The sequence below is a fragment of the Melanotaenia boesemani genome, chromosome 14 (assembly GCF_017639745.1).
Source record: "Melanotaenia boesemani isolate fMelBoe1 chromosome 14, fMelBoe1.pri, whole genome shotgun sequence".
NCBI lineage: Eukaryota > Metazoa > Chordata > Actinopteri > Atheriniformes > Melanotaeniidae > Melanotaenia > Melanotaenia boesemani.
The window spans coordinates 19,433,472-19,449,493 of record NC_055695.1 but is presented as its reverse complement, the minus strand read 5'-3'; the positions used below and the strand labels follow the sequence as shown (position 1 = coordinate 19,449,493).

The following is a 16,022-nucleotide window of genomic DNA, read 5'->3' as shown; positions in this document are numbered from 1 at the left end:
TTTAGCTTCAACTTTACCACACATTTATGCAAACAGCTAATTGTAAGTTCTGTTTTTATTTTTTATTTATTTTTTTATCTTTTTAATTTAATTTTACAGGCATGGGAATTTAAAAAAAAAACTTAATGTTTTGTTTTTAACATCACAAAACATGGCCTTTTAACGGGGATGTCCATTTGCTTTTTAAAAACTGTTTGGGCAGCATAATGATGGCGTTATTTGTTTATTTATTTATTTAATAGTGGTTGGCCTATAAGTGTGCTCTGGTAAAACTTTGCAATTCAGACCACAAGATACAAACAAAGGCTTTCATCAAGCTTCTAATTTCCTGTCCTACTTACAGATATATCTGGACAAAGCAGAGGGACAATGGGCCTACTTATCTTCTCCATAACGATTTAGACGATTTAGAAGTAGCAGAACAAAAAGGGGATTGGATATGTTTCTTTTCTTTTTTTAAATCCAAGTATGTACACTTTTAATAAGCTTACTCATTTAGTTTACCACATGAATACAACGCATTATTTGTTTGTTTTATTTTAATGATACTCCACGATATTATTTTCAGAGTGAAATGTATTTATTTTAATACATTTTATTGCCTAGAGAATCTGTAACTGCTAAACAGCAGGTAACTTTTAAAACATGTTTTATGGATATTTAATCATATGAAGTGACAGGAGATATTTTACACTTAATTATTCCATCTTTAAGCCACCTTATTTAAACCCAACTTTAATGCTTGATAGAGTAGGTTTGATAATAACAGAACCCATACGTGTTCATGTTAATACTGCTTTAAATGCATTTGGCTGCTTTCAGTGAGGCTTGAAATGTGAGGCTGTACTTCCCCTTTTATTGCAAACACCAGAGTTCCTCAGTCTGCGCGTTTTGTACAAAAGAGCCGTAAGAAAAGAAAAATAACAAACAAGTTGCGGATTTCCGGATGCACTAATAACAGTTATCGGGAGGTCCCAACAGCGCCCGGTGCCAGTGCGCGCTCTGCTGACGCAACTACGTCAGTGTGGTTCATTGCATGGCGGACCTCTATGTCCCCAGAACTGTCCAGGAAGGCACCGAGCAAAGTCACTAAGCCACTCTTACATTCTCCGTCCGACCACCTGTTAAAGGAGAAGCCGCTGCCTCTGCCGTTCCTCCCATGTAATAGTATGTGGGAAGGGATCTGCTCGGAGCGCACTGAGCGGGACGAGCCAGAAGTGGAGTGAAAAGCAAAGGAGAGCACCGGGGCTGACGCACCGCATGTTGAGCCAGCAAGTTGCTTGACAGAACAAAAAGTCGCGTCGACGGGAAAGGGGACAGCCACTGTTGGATTTAACAGAGCCTTTAAGGATCACTGGTTCATGCAAAATGAAATTCGCGGAGCATCTTTCGTCCCATATCACGCCGGAGTGGAGGAAACAGTATCTACAGTATGAGGTAAAGGGAAATGTTTCTTCATGGCAATCTCAAATAAATGCCAGGTGGATGTGGACACAAACGAAAATTATATTTCCAAGTGTTTGAAGAAACTGAAAATGGCAGATGATAGGATTTTAGCAGCTGTTTTGAATAAATGCTTTCAGTTTAAGTACAGCTTTCTCCTGAGAGCAATAAACCATGGGAAAGATAAGGGATGCCCTATTGTTTATGGAAAGGGGAATTGACTGCGGTTGTTAAGAGCCAAAGGGAGCATTCAGGGTTTATAACTGGTGCTTACTGAGCTTTTAACACCTAAAATTAAGCGGAATGAACAGTTTTCTAAGTAACAGATTTTTTTTGCATATTGCAAAAATAAAAAGTAAATATATATATTTCCATTGTAAGCATTCATACATTTATCAAATGAATACTTTGCCAAGTATTATGAATAATTCATTTATATAATGCCATGGATGTTTATTAATTTATTTCTTGTTTTCTTTACAAAGAAAATATTATTGCTTTCATGTTTATTTGCTGTTTAATATATATATATATATATATATATATATATATATATATATATATATATATATATATATATATATATATTTCTCTGTGTGTGAGACTGTTCATTTATCTTTTTATGCTTATTGTATAAGTGAGGTTGCTTAAATATTAAAGGTAAAATAACATGTTTACTTTGCAAGGTCATAATTTCAGCTGTCACTCATCCCCTTTAGATTCAGCATTACTTTATTTTTTATTTAATTTGATAAGGATATTGTAACATATACCACTAACAATTTGTTGCAAAATTAAAAAAAAAACAATTAAAACAAAACAAAACAAAAAAATAAACTGCATTGCTACATATTTATTTTCTTTGCCAGTGTTTTGACAATAGAATATATGGTGGCTTTTAATATTTGGTCCAGTTAAACAGTAAAGGTTATTTATAGGAGTCAATCTGCAAGACTTTATCTTACAGGACACTCTGCTTTAAAGATGGATTTTGTTTGTACATGTGTTCTTTGTTCTGTGCTGTACGGTACCTAAGGAGTATTTTCTTTTCACACCCCCCTTCTTGGTGGTTCTGCACTGAGAGCTTTAGCACAGACGTGCTGCTCAGCTCCATTTAGATCTATGAATTATAGACAAAGACCCCGTTTTCTTCACCCTGAGCAACCTACAGCTCAGACCCAACAGAAACTCACAGCACAGGATTTGTTTTGGTAACATGGCTCAGATAATATCTTTAAGTTGGAAGGTCATTACAGCAGACACAGGGATCTCTCCATCTTTGCATGATATGCTGTCATCAGTGGGTAATCTGTGGACACCAATATTAAAGTGGAAAACATATAAAGAGAATGTTTAGGAGACATAATGAAGTTATTTCTACATTTCTACAATGGTTATTAATGTACACACCAAGATGCTCTGAGGGGTCTTTGTATGTAACGACTGAATCAGGCTGAGCTCAGGGACAGATGCATGGCCATACCAGCCATTTTACACCTCCAGTCTTCGCCACGGCACTCGCTGACCTGAGATGGATGGGGGTAGATTTTCTCTGTCATTTGTTTCATCTTTTTATTCACAAGTATTTAAATTTGACATTTAAATGAATACTTTTATCGTGTTTTTGCAAGGTATGTAATTTTATATGCATGTATGAAGCTTTGTCTTTTGGTTATAAGGGTAATTAGGCTTTTTCAAGTTTATAAAAAACACAGTGATTAGTGGCAATCAATCATTGCTGTCATATATATCAAACGCGGATAGAACTGAAGTCAATATATCAAAATTTTCACCATCCCAAAAACTGACCTTTGCAAACACATTATTTCACATATGCAATCGACTGTTAATGAATTATGTAAAACAACAGTTGTTTTCCTGTTCATACACTTTGCATTCATTCTCAAATCTGAATAATACATCTGTTGTAGAGCAAGGATGTGTGTATATGTCTGCACATTTGCGCCTCTGCAGGAGTTTTCAGTCTTTGTCTGATCTGTAAACACCAGAGAAGGGTGAGTATGTAGACAGTTCATGTCTACCAATGATGGCTATCTTATTTAAAAATTCACTGCATGCCAATAGTCTGTGGATAAGTCCAAATACAAAGTAAATAAATTAAAGTTGTTTCTTTTACTGAGGTGATAAACAGAAGAATGCCATTTTGAACAATTGCATGTGTGCATTAATCAAACATTTATACAGCCTTTCATGTGCTTATTCTCATGCAGCCAACATGCTATAAGTGCTGGATTGTAATTCAGTTCAAAAGACACACTAACCTATTACCCCAACAGCATGGGTAATTTTTTATCAATACTCCATTCAGTAAGCAGCTGCACCTTTGACTTAATGCAATATTACAGCCAAACTGAATGTGGTTTGAAGTGACATTCGTCTCTTTGTGTACTGGTTGTGTTAATTAACCTGCTGCCCTGTTTTCACTCTCTTCCATTTTTATTGCAGCCTATCGTGTAGAAAACTGTGTGCTGTCTATTTAGACTGGTCAGCCAGTTTCTATGCAGATGAGAAGTATCTTCTCGCAAATACAGGTTGTAGTTAGTGAAGCACTTCATTTTACTCTGAATGCATTGACAAGCCAATTGAGTGATTGAATAATTAGGTGTGGACTTTATCCTGTGGGATTGGACTCATAAACCTATATGCTAAACAGCTGTTTGGTATGGAGGTATATATAACCATGTTCTCCAGAGGCTTCCTGCAAAAGGCAGCAGATATAGATTGATTTGTGCAAGATTTCTCAAAGTGTAATAGTTGCAGACCAGTTCAATAAATCTTATTTATAGGTCTTTCTCAATAAGTATTTTTTAATGTTCCATAATTATTTTCCTTCTAGATATTTTTATTGTTAGTACATAAAATGTGTATAGACAGCAATGGTGTATTGTTGTTGAGCAGCACACAGACTTAAATGTGTGTGTTTGTATGTGGGCGAGAGAACAAGGCCTCTTATGCTCTTCCCCCTTCAGTATAATCACTCATGCAAGCTCAGATGAGGAGGAAGAGAGTGCAGAATAAGACTCACACATGTACAAAAGAGGTTTGAGTTGAGTAACTGTTGTTTGTTTAAAGGCCAAGCACTGTACCTTGTCTGTCTTTTAATCAGTCTGAGTGGCGCCCACCTCTGGATATTGAACCATTATAGTGAGTTTTTGCATTGCTCAGGTAGACATAACTGTAACTGTATAATAAAATAAAATGTACAAAATTGTCAACGTAATGAATGTTTCATGCAATTAAATCATGATTCATCGACAGTATGCTACATACTAACATTATGTATACAACTGGCATGGCATGGCAACTGCTGAGAACCTCCCTTTCTATACCTCCCTCCTCCCTTCCATCCTCACCTCATCGTTCCTCCCCCACTGGGAGGACATCTGGTCCCTTACCAGACCTGCCCTCTGCACCCCTCCTCCCCTCCGTTCAGCCTAACCTCCTATCCTCTCTACTCTTCTTCATATAAGGATCCAGAGCTGCAGATTTAAGTGATCAGTTAGCTTTCTGTTTGATCTATAGATCTCTTGAGACTAATAATGCAAAATGTTCCATCTCCTCTTGCACATGATTTAATCTGAACATATAGCAGAAAGATATGTCGGTCACAGTCCACTCAATGTGAAGTGGCATTTTAAGGATTTAGATTCATTCAGCTGGGCTCTCAGCAGGGCAATATTCATTTTGACATAGGTTTGGTACAGGCATTATGTTTATGTTTGGTTGAATGTTCCCCATCATCATTTACATACACAGACATTGAAACTGAAGGCCCTTTAAGGCTTTACTGAGTTACAGGTTTCACAGGCAGCTGCCAACCCTGTTGGTTTAAATCAATTCCCTAAAGAGCCACACTGCTTCTCTTTCTTATAATAGCCATCACCATGGTAATCCAGCCATCTTGATCGATGTCTCCCTCCCCCTTTTAAATCAGAATTTCTATTTCCCAACTATTAGTTGGCTATGTTGCCTGTTGACTATTAGCCTGGGCATTATATGACTCCAGTCGTTTTCCTTTTGGTACCCTCTTATCTCTATAAAAAAATGAAAAATTTAAAAAAGAAAGAAAGAAAGAAAGAAACAGAGACAAGGCTGCATAACAAATGCTTACCTCTGGCTCCAGAACATATAATTTCCAGAACTTAGTATCAAGTATCAACAAGCACATGTACTGTATTTCTGAGTGCTCTCCACCCACACAGCACTTTCTACAGTGATGCCTCACTACCATATAGCAAAAGAAACAGGTGCAATAACAACCTGGACAGAGACAGGAACACATCAAGCTTGTTCCCGCCTTTGTCTGCACAGTGTCAGTTGAGTGTTAGTAAAGTACCATGTAGAAAATGTTTAGGCTAACATATGCTTGGTGTCTGATCATCTTCATTCCCTTTAATAATTTCTCACTTAATCTCACTTTCAATACTTAATTAAACTTCAAATACTATATTGAACACAGCTAATGATTTAGATAAAAGTATCCATTTAAACACCCAAAAATCCAAGCTTTACTTTATACATGTATAAACCTTTCTATTGGATAAATCAATAACCCTAAAGCAAACGTAAATAAGTCTTGCTTATTCAGATTGGTCTTTTTATTTCTTGGGTCAATGTTTGTTGACAGTGATTTTTACTCTTATTTCATCACCAGGCATTCAAGGAAATGCTGTATGCTGCCCAGGACCAAGCTCCTTCCATAGAAGGTAAGCAGACACACTGGATAAACAAACCTCGACCCAGACAGAGAGAAACACACACAGACACTCTTAACTACCCAGTGCCTCCTGTTTGAGTAACCCATAATAACAACCCTTCACCTGCTAAAAATAGGAAGAAATCAAGTGCTGAGTCATTACTGTTCTCTCTCCAAAGTCTTGACCAGTGCTAATAACTATTCCATTACCACCTACTTCACCAACTTAGCTAACCTGCAAAACAGTTAACAGTGAACAGGGAGTAAAAAAAGTGCTGAGATGCAAGTTTAATGAAGTTAACTCTTTTCAAGCTTAATGTGTACTTTGAATAAATACATGCATTAGTTTCTGGGTTCTGAATATTAAAAATAACATGTCATTAAGTCAGCATGTCATGAGAACTGAAGGGTTGCCACTAATACAGTGAGAGATAAGGAAGGAGACTGGCTATAATTACTCTGGCATTAAGCTGCAAGTGCCACATAAGGAAGGAAAGAATTCAGAACATTTGTTTTCATTTCCAATAGCCATTTGTGGAGGTAAACCACTTTCTGTAGTTGCAGGGTTGAGGAGTCTTTTATGATGTTGTGACATGCAGCACCATCCAGATGCAGTAGAAAACAGTGTTCGACCTATATGGCTGGACAGAAATGACTTCCACCATACATGGATGTCTGTTTCTCTGAAAAGCTGAACGTGTGCCTGAGCCCGAACAAGTGGCTATATGGTGATAGATCTTTTGATGTTCTGTGATTACCCACCTCATAGAGCTGCAGCTCCCTCAGCTCAGTTCCAGCTGAGTGGACTTGATGTGGATGGGAGTATGATATTACTCTCTACAAAAGCAATGAAGATGTAACACACCCTCACTGAGTTATATGTGGATAACAGAGCTTTATTTTTGTGTGTGAGCTTGCTTTAAGAACCAAAATCATTTTCATACATTTGTTAATTTGATTTTTTGACAGCAGTAGAGACTCTTACACTGTGTTATGTAAATCAAGTATGATTTATGTGTGTACATGAGTTTTTATTGGCACATAAGAACTTGTGTGTGTGTGTGTGTGTTTGCAGCTGTATTATGACTGCTCTTCCCTAAATAGTGCATTTAATTTTTCTATATAACACACATTTTTTTTGTTTATAACACATGAGGTGTGTCTTTCCCTTGAGCAGGCTTGGTAAGCTCAGTGTGGATGAAAAATGACTTCCTGTCTCAGCTCTGAGCTGTACTCATTGGTCACAGCCCTGTCTCGGTCAGCTTGTTGCAAGATAGGAGACAGTATGTTATGAAAAGACATAGGATCAATCAATCAATTTAACATCTCTAAATCTCTAGTCTGCCATTCATCTGGTATCACTGCAACATTTAGTTCTCCACTTAGTCACATTGATTTGTTTTCATGTCACACTTGGCACAGAAATCATTGTCAGCAGTGGCATGTTGTGTTCAGTGGTATAAGAATTGCTCAGATATTTTATTTAAAAGTAGCACTTCTACTTTGATTCAAGCTCTAGAGTACAAAGAAAACTGAAGTAATGGCATGTAAGTATTATTATCAGTGATTTATTTATTTATTTTTCCCTATTTGATTATTATTAGTGATGGATTTTTAGCTACTGGTGACCGGTCAGGGTGTACCTTCCCTCTCGCCCGGTAATTTCTGGGATTAGGGTCCAGATTCACTGCGACCCTGAAATGGTACGGTTCAGAAAATGGATGGATGGATGAATATGAGCTGCAAGATGCTTAAATGTTGAACCTCACTGAGTTAGAGCTAATTTTATTCATTTATAATCTGCACATGTGTTCTTATTTAGTCAGTGTATTTCATTAATTCAATCATTTGTTTTTTCAGGGTATAAAGTTTTAAAGTCCGCCATAAGGAAGTTACTCTAGAGGTCAAATGAAGCAGCTGACCACAAATTTCTTTCTGAGATATCATGGAATTGAAGTAGAAAAGTACTTACATTCTCTTAGAACTGCTTGTGTTATAGAAAGATAGAAAATGTCCGTTTCAATGTTATCCTGAGAGAGAGTCTGTAATAAAAACAGCAGCAGAGACAATTGGTGTTATTGAACTATGCTATTCTCCTGTGGCTCTGTTCGGCTTTTCATAAGAGAAACAAGACCTGTGGGTGTTATAAAATATGAGCTTAGTGCAGCACTTTTTCTTCATGCGTTAGATCCGAACTGTCCAATCTGATTAGGTTTAAAGTAGACAAAATTGATATCGAAAATAATGCATTTATAGTTATTTTTTATTATTATTCAGTCTTTGCGAATAAAGAGGAAATTCTTAACACTGAGCATGCAACACTGACATAATAAAAACAGGTTACAGATTAAAGAAAAAATAATATTACTTTAAATGTTTTAAATCTATTATTGTTATTTTATTTAGTTTCTATCACTTTTAACATAATTTGAGAGCAGGAATTGACACAAAGATGTTTTTTCTTTCTTTTAAAATGGCTTAGCTAATTATCTGTTAACCTTTAATCAATGCTACTAACTGCAGCTTATAAACACTTGGTACATCTAACATGTTTTCTGGTTTTAAAATACCAGTTATGAAGAGTGGATTCAAGAATGTGCTCCTATTCCTGTCTTTCCTGCTTCAGTCTTTACAGAAAGCAACATTTTGGTATTCAGAAGATGTATCCTGCCTGAGGGAGACAGTTTACTGAATTATAACTACTTGCTCACCCACTCTGTTTCCTCAGTGGTCACCCTACTGCACCTGATAGAGACGTGGAGTAGAATGAATACTGGCAACAGGCAACACTTAAAAGCCTCTATCAGCACCTCCATGTTATATTAAGTTGTAAGACAGTGACTAAATTTGACAAACAACTGCAGAAATATTTATAATGTTCATGGTTTGATCTTTCTATAAATGTTTAATTGTATCTCATCCTGTTTTTTGGGATGGTGGGTTTATTGGTGCTTGTTTGACTTTGTTTAAACAGACATTACACACACACACATCCCTATTGCCACAGCAGAGAGCCTATGTGGGAATGTATCTCAGAAAATCCATTATTATTCAGCGCCACATATATTCTCATTTAATTATTCCATTTAAACAAGATAGATTCACTTTAATTAAGAGATTGTGCTGCAAATAGACACAAATCCACATTAAGATGGCTCAGGCCTCCACATGACCCTTCACCTCTCTTCCTTTGTTCTTGTTCAACCTTGTCCTCATCCGTCCTTTTATGACTGTAAATGAAACATGCCTGTCCATGAACAGTGGAAGCCAGCAGGGAACAACAGAGAACAGCTGGTTCTCCCTGTTCCAACCATTACATGCCACAATCTAATTCTATTAGCCTGTTGATTATTACAGGGTTGTAAGAACAATGCACCCAGAGAATAAACACAGAGCTTTAGCAGGAATCTGTGTATTATCAGTCTTTGTCATACTATGACAAAAAATATGCATGGGCTTTAAGTGCCAAGATTTAAATAGTGAAATATTTATATAATAGTCCAAGTCATTCATTTTGTGTTTCATTCATTCTGTTCTTCTACTCTGTCAATGGTGAGTCTGTTGTGATGGTATCTGTGCAGGGCCGGGCTGGGAGGGTGTAGCTATGGTACGATGGTAATGATGGTGCTGCTGGGCACTTTAAGTGAGCTGAGGCCTCTATGTTGTACCACGAGCACAGATAAGATCGAAGGAGGTCAATGTGGGGATACATTATTGACTTACAGCTCAGAAAAAGGAGGGGATGTAAGGATTTTCTTCTGAGCCATAAATTCTTAATATCAGAGATGAATGAACACAACAGAAAAAGCTACTAGGATAACTGGATTATGTTTTATTTTTTTCTCTAGTTTGCTTCATACAGTGAAGTTCCTTGCTCTGCAAGTGTTCTCCATATTATCCATACTGCTCTGTGCTTCAGCTGTCGGGTATCACATACTTGCAAGGTTCTTTGTATGGGTCCTTTTGTGTATTTTAAAAAGATAAAAGTGTAATAGAAATTGGGAACATCATGGAACCTGCAAACAGATATGGTAGTTGCATGCATAAAAAACATAAAACAACACCTGCTGAGTAATATATAATTATTTCATGATGTGTTTTTGGATCATTCAACGCAAAAGTAACAGATCATTTTACTTCAAATTAAAATGAATGTTTTACAGATTTTTATATATTTTGCTAAGTGTGAAAAATGTGATATTTAGGTTTCCATATGCTGGTTCTCATCTATAAAACTGGAAAATTTTACATATAAATCACTTTTACAAAGGATTTTTAGACAATCCTGTTATCTCTGACTTGAAGCTTTACCAGTTTCAGACCAAACAGGTTATGTCTTAAAATCAGAAAAAAAGAGTGAAATAACACATAACAGAACTTTTCTGACTAATAGAAGTATTAATGGATCGACATCTGTGCTGTCAAAGCCTCCCGTTTTCCGTCTCTGGCTTCTCTTGGACAATTTTTTCATCTCTCATTTAAAAGGCTATAGTTTTGTAAACAAACTTAGATGCTGAACGTTGCGCTTACGATCAGCATCCCTCTTTTCAAACTGCAGGCTTGTTACTCTGTTCAGGGTGCGGAGCTGGAGCGAACCATTAGATGAGGTCATGAGGTCATTACAGGTTTGACACACAGACAAGCAACCATGTAAATTCACAATCAATAACTGGACGAACATATTTGTCTTTTTAGGCTTGAACCCAGAACCTTCTCAGTGAGGCTGTGTCTTAGTGCCAATCCCTTTCTACTGACTTATTATTAGTTTGTTTAGATCTGTGCTCCTAACCTTTTTAATCAAAGCAATAACATGAATCACTGCCACAAATGAACTAAACATCACCTTTCAGCCAAGACTTGATCCACTCTCACTGTTGTCCATGCAGCTTGCTCGCCCGCCATTTTGTCTGCTGTTGTCAACGACCAGAATAAGATGTTAGTTGAAAAGCTGCTAGAATGTGTAATACAAGGCAGATTGTTATTCTGTCCACGTATATGTTTGAACAGCAGCTGTTATTACTGTTCATGTTCACTGTTGGAGTCTTCCCTCACTCTCCTGTGGGAAACGGCTTGCTTATTGAATTCATTGTTGCATTCAAAAGTACTTCTGCATCTTTTTTTTCTTCTTTTGTCTTCAAATAGTGTTTACCTTAATTCCATGTATATATGGAAATCCTTTGTTTGTGGCTGATCTTTAATATACAAAGTAAAACAAAAAAATATACAGCACCTAATAAAAGTTGATGCTACTTAAACGCTTGTTCATCATGCAATACCGTCAGAAACACACCTAAAACCAGAGTGATTGCAGATATATTCTATAGCATGACATAAGTTCAGATGTATATGCAGGAATCACAAAGAAATTGAGGTTCATGCAAAAGATAAGTCAGAATAGGATTATATAAAGAGACAGAGAACACGGGGACAACTTTAATTTACAGAACTTGTTCAAAGTGTTTGGAAAAACCTGTCAAGCTGAAAAAGTCCAGCTAAAAAGGCAAGCGGTTCTTCTCTGTATTTGATGGATAAATGGATACATACATATTTTACACAGTTTCCCTAGATAAACATGTATATCAGACACAACAGACAGATCCTGCGGGATGACGGTAGGTCAGGCAGTCGGGTTGATGGAAGCAGTGAAACAGAAGGAAGACAGATGGACATGCAGACAGACAGGTAGACAGGCTGGGGGGGTTCAGGGGGTTCAGCAGGATAGTAGTATGGCAGCCAGGGTCTCCCACCCGCCTGCATTATTGATGGGTTCTTTGACAAGCTGCTGCTCGCGCTCCCTTCCAAGCACTAATTGCTGGGGTTTTGTGGGGGTTGGTTCATTATTTAGTCCTGCATCTTGGTGTCACCTGAGTAAATAAGGTGAAAATTCAAATCAATTCAAGTATTAAAGATAAATCCTATGATGCAAAATTAAAGTTTTGGGGAAAAAGGCAAACAAATATAGCTATTGCAAATTTTATGCAAAGAAGTAGTTATTGTTTTCGTGTATTTTTCATTGACTCTGTACAGTCAATATTTCTAACTATAATGATTTAATTATCATTCAGATTTTTGGGCAGTTATGTTCATTAACCAAACTTTTTTTTTTTTCCAAATCAGGTTTCACTTCCAGAGTGTTTAAGAGGGAGTGAAATTCATAGATTGGTCCTTTTGATGACACTTTGAGGGCATTAGAGGGGAGGGAAGCAGGAGGATTAGGGTCAATACAAACATAGGATTGCTATCCCAAGGTCAGGGACCAATTGAAGGTAATGAACAATGAAAAAGGTAAAGTGAAACTGGATGAAGAGTGGAAGAGGAAAAAAAGCCAACCTGGCCTGATTTTTATGCTTCCTGTGATAATTTTAAAACAATGACGACATGGAATGAGTATGAAAAAGTCATGATAAATGGGTATGGATTGTCGATGATTACTGTGGAAGACGAAATTTTACAAACTGTGTATGAAAGAGATATCCTTCAGGCAGCAGACAGACTAACAGACTGAGTGGGAGGTCTCTCGGCTCATCTCCAATGCATGTTGCCCTGCATTAGCACTATAGCCATCCCACAAGAGAAAGACTGTGAGAGAAAAAGAACCATGGAAGATGAAAATCTTCTATCTGTCCATCTATTATTCATTGATGTATTAGATCTCGCATGAATGAAGTTAGGGAGGAGAAGAAAGAGGTTGAGGAAGAGAGGGAACGATATGGGTTTGTTTAAAGTAAGTGGGCTATTGATAGTAAATTTTGCAATGCTAGAAAAGGAGATGAGTTCAGATAAGGATTTAGTTCCTGTGCAGGTGGTATTTTTAGATTTGGAGAACTTTATGAGAATGAACTGAGGTGGGAGGGACAGGGTGGCAGTAGGAGAAATGATGATGAGGGTATGGGACATTAAGGGATGAAGGACAGGTTAAAAGTGCTTAAAGGAGTCAAGGTCACATTTGAACCTCACCTCTTAAATCTAGTTATGTGGCTCATGAGTCCTGTACTCAATAACATGTGTGCATGGGGACGTGCATGCACATCTGTTCTGACTTCATAAACATGCTGTCATTCACATGAAGATGGCTGGGACAACCTGTGATCTCTACATCTTCAAAGATGCACAGAGTTTTTTTTTTTTTTTTTAAGAAGCAGCCACTTTGTTGTAGTAAGAACACAGTCCTGCAAAGGTTAAATAAACTGAAAGCACAGATAATCTAATCTGGCTGTTTGCCATGTGCACAAGTGGGGGTCACACACATGAAGCACCAACAGTGATCTCAACAATCTCATGCATGACAGGCATGTGAAAATAGTGAAATCTGTCTGCATTGATTAGAAATAAGCTGTTTATGGCTTTTAGGGTATGCTTTTTGCACCAGAATTGCTTCCAAGTCATAATTTAACCTCCGTTATTAGACAAGTTATTTCATCAATTATTGATGAGAAACCTACTTGACAGCTTTGGCCTCCAGCCAACAGATCAGCCAGACTCTGTCTAATGCTTTAAAATAATTCTTATCATTTGCATCGTCTGGCCTAAATAAATAAATAAATAACAGAATGAAAATTTGTAGGTTTGGCTGTTGTGCATTCAGAGATTTTATGAGTGAGTGATAGAAAATGATGCAAAGCAGGGAGGGGATGATGGATGGAAAGAGAAGGGAATACAGACAAATGACCTTGTCTTTGCTGTAAGTCTTGATGTCTTTATTTTCTCACACCGACTGTGCTCTCTAACACACTTACATAAAAGTGACTGCAGAGGGTTTTACTCACAAGCTTGCAGAGATATTAAGATACACTGAAAAGGAGATTACATGTTAAAATGCTTCAATATAAATATACGTGTAGGAATTTGTTGTGTCCTAAATTGAACTTTCTCTGCAAGAGAATTCCTGGAAATGGAAATTTCTGGTAAATTCACAGCACGCTGTACATTGTCCGGAAATGGAGGAAGTCAAGCCAGTAAACACAAATATTAACTGAGATCGATGTCTGTTATTTGCCAAGAGAAGGAAAACAACTAATGTGAGCACACATACACAAGGAGTATGGACACAAGAGGGTATTTATATTACGAGAACTTTTCATTAGGGTGGATTTTTGACTGCAGACTCAAGGCCATAAGTATGTAAAATATAGACTATTTAGTGATGCTACACTAACACAAACAGAAGGAGCTGACTAGATTGGGATTAATAGGTGATAACAAGAAGGAAACATGCTGGTGTATTTTAGTCTTTTCTTGTGCCACAATCAGGAAAAAACAGTTAAGTTGTTACACATTGCCCACTCATCTTTTTTATTTTTTTTTTGCAAATCTACTGGGGATGTTAAAGATAGAAACCAAAATCTAATACATGCATCAACGTGCATGTATTCAAAGCTTTAGCTTTTAACTTTCAAGCATTATCATTTGAATGCTGTTATCTAATAAGCCCATGTTTTTTGTCATTAGCAGTTGTATGGTCAGATTTTGGATGAGTTTTTACTATATTTGTTAGTAGGTGACTACTGCAGGGCATTGAAGACACAGTGTCCTTCATTGTGTCTCTAGAGAGGCAACCAGAACCTGGTTCAGATTGGCTTAGAGGCATGAAAGCATGATGATGATGTACCAGTCACATGAAGCTCATATTAGTCTCTTTTCTCTTCTATTTTGGTTTGTTGATTCTCAGCTGATTATCAGCAGAGTAACAGACTTCATTGAGTTATTTCTAAACTGTACTTGATGGGAAAATTTCTCCAGCAGCTGGTAGTCTGCATGGCAAATTGAGACTGGCCTCATGGGCATCAGGACCACTGTGGATGATTCCATGTTAAATAGTGGGTCATAAAATGTGCATATATTTGATTTTCCTGTTGTCTAATGTTACTGTATTCTATCCTATTTCTGTCCGTGGGCAGAGTGGATAGATACTCTAAAAGACTGAGACACTGGAGACCGAGGGCTGCGAATGACAGATGAAATGAAAGTGGAAGCATTGTAGAAAAAAAGAGGTGACATTGGTGGTAATTGGAGGAAAGGAAGCAAAAGCCTAAGGGAGCCTCCATTCCCAAATGTAACAATTACTTACATGAAGGATGTGTGAAAATAAAAAGAACTCAAACAGAAAAATCACAAGTCTGTCTGAAAGTCTTTCATTTGTTTGGCCAGTAAATTTGGATTTTCTGCACATTCTAACTGCTTTGATGGCAGAAGTAACTAGTAGTAATTTAAGTTTAATACATTTGAGTGCAGGCAATGGTCCTTTCAGGGGGCAGAAGATTATTGGTCCAGATTTAATTTCTTCTCTTTATTTACACTGCATTGCCTTATAACCCAGAGACCAGGGGAAGAAATAAAAAGATCAATAATTCACAACTATTGTTCCCCCTGGACTGCCTGTCTGTTTTTATATTAAATGTTGAATTATTAACTGTGTGAGAGATTGGAAATATGGCAAATTTCCCTCCTGATGCTGCAAAACTTTAAAGACTGTCCTGTTACTTACACGGAGCCGTAAGAGGATCAAAACAACTACAGTGTAGAGCAAAAGGTTTTATAATACTGTTTCATGAATTTGTGAGATAGTAGAAAGAAATAGGGAGATTTAGCTCTAAAATGTGTCACACTGCTATACTTATTTATTATCATAAGCTTTCTATCACTGATTTCCAAACCACCATGTCAGAACTGGTAGTGTTCATCAATATTTACATTTCAACCTGCCTATTAAAACTTGCAGATCTCAGGTATTATGCATATTTCATATTCCTATCAAGATATAACAAATATTTAAGATATGAGATAATAACTAGTGTTTATTTAGAGTTCATTCTTTGGTATGCATGACATTTATATCACGTTTATACCTGATGGCATGTTCCCT

General features: G+C 37.0%; 1 protein-coding gene across 1 annotated transcript in view; it reads left to right on the top strand.

The window, feature by feature from the left end:
- Positions 1-1,024: 1,024 nt before the first annotated feature.
- xpr1a (xenotropic and polytropic retrovirus receptor 1a) overlaps positions 1,025-16,022 on the top strand; it is a 64,050-nt gene continuing 49,052 nt past the window's right edge. Inside the window, exons 1-2 of the mRNA XM_042006513.1 lie at positions 1,025-1,437; positions 6,119-6,170. Of these exons, the coding sequence (XP_041862447.1) occupies positions 1,369-1,437; positions 6,119-6,170 (121 nt within the window). The 5' untranslated portion in view covers positions 1,025-1,368. The remainder of the gene's footprint in view (positions 1,438-6,118; positions 6,171-16,022) is intronic.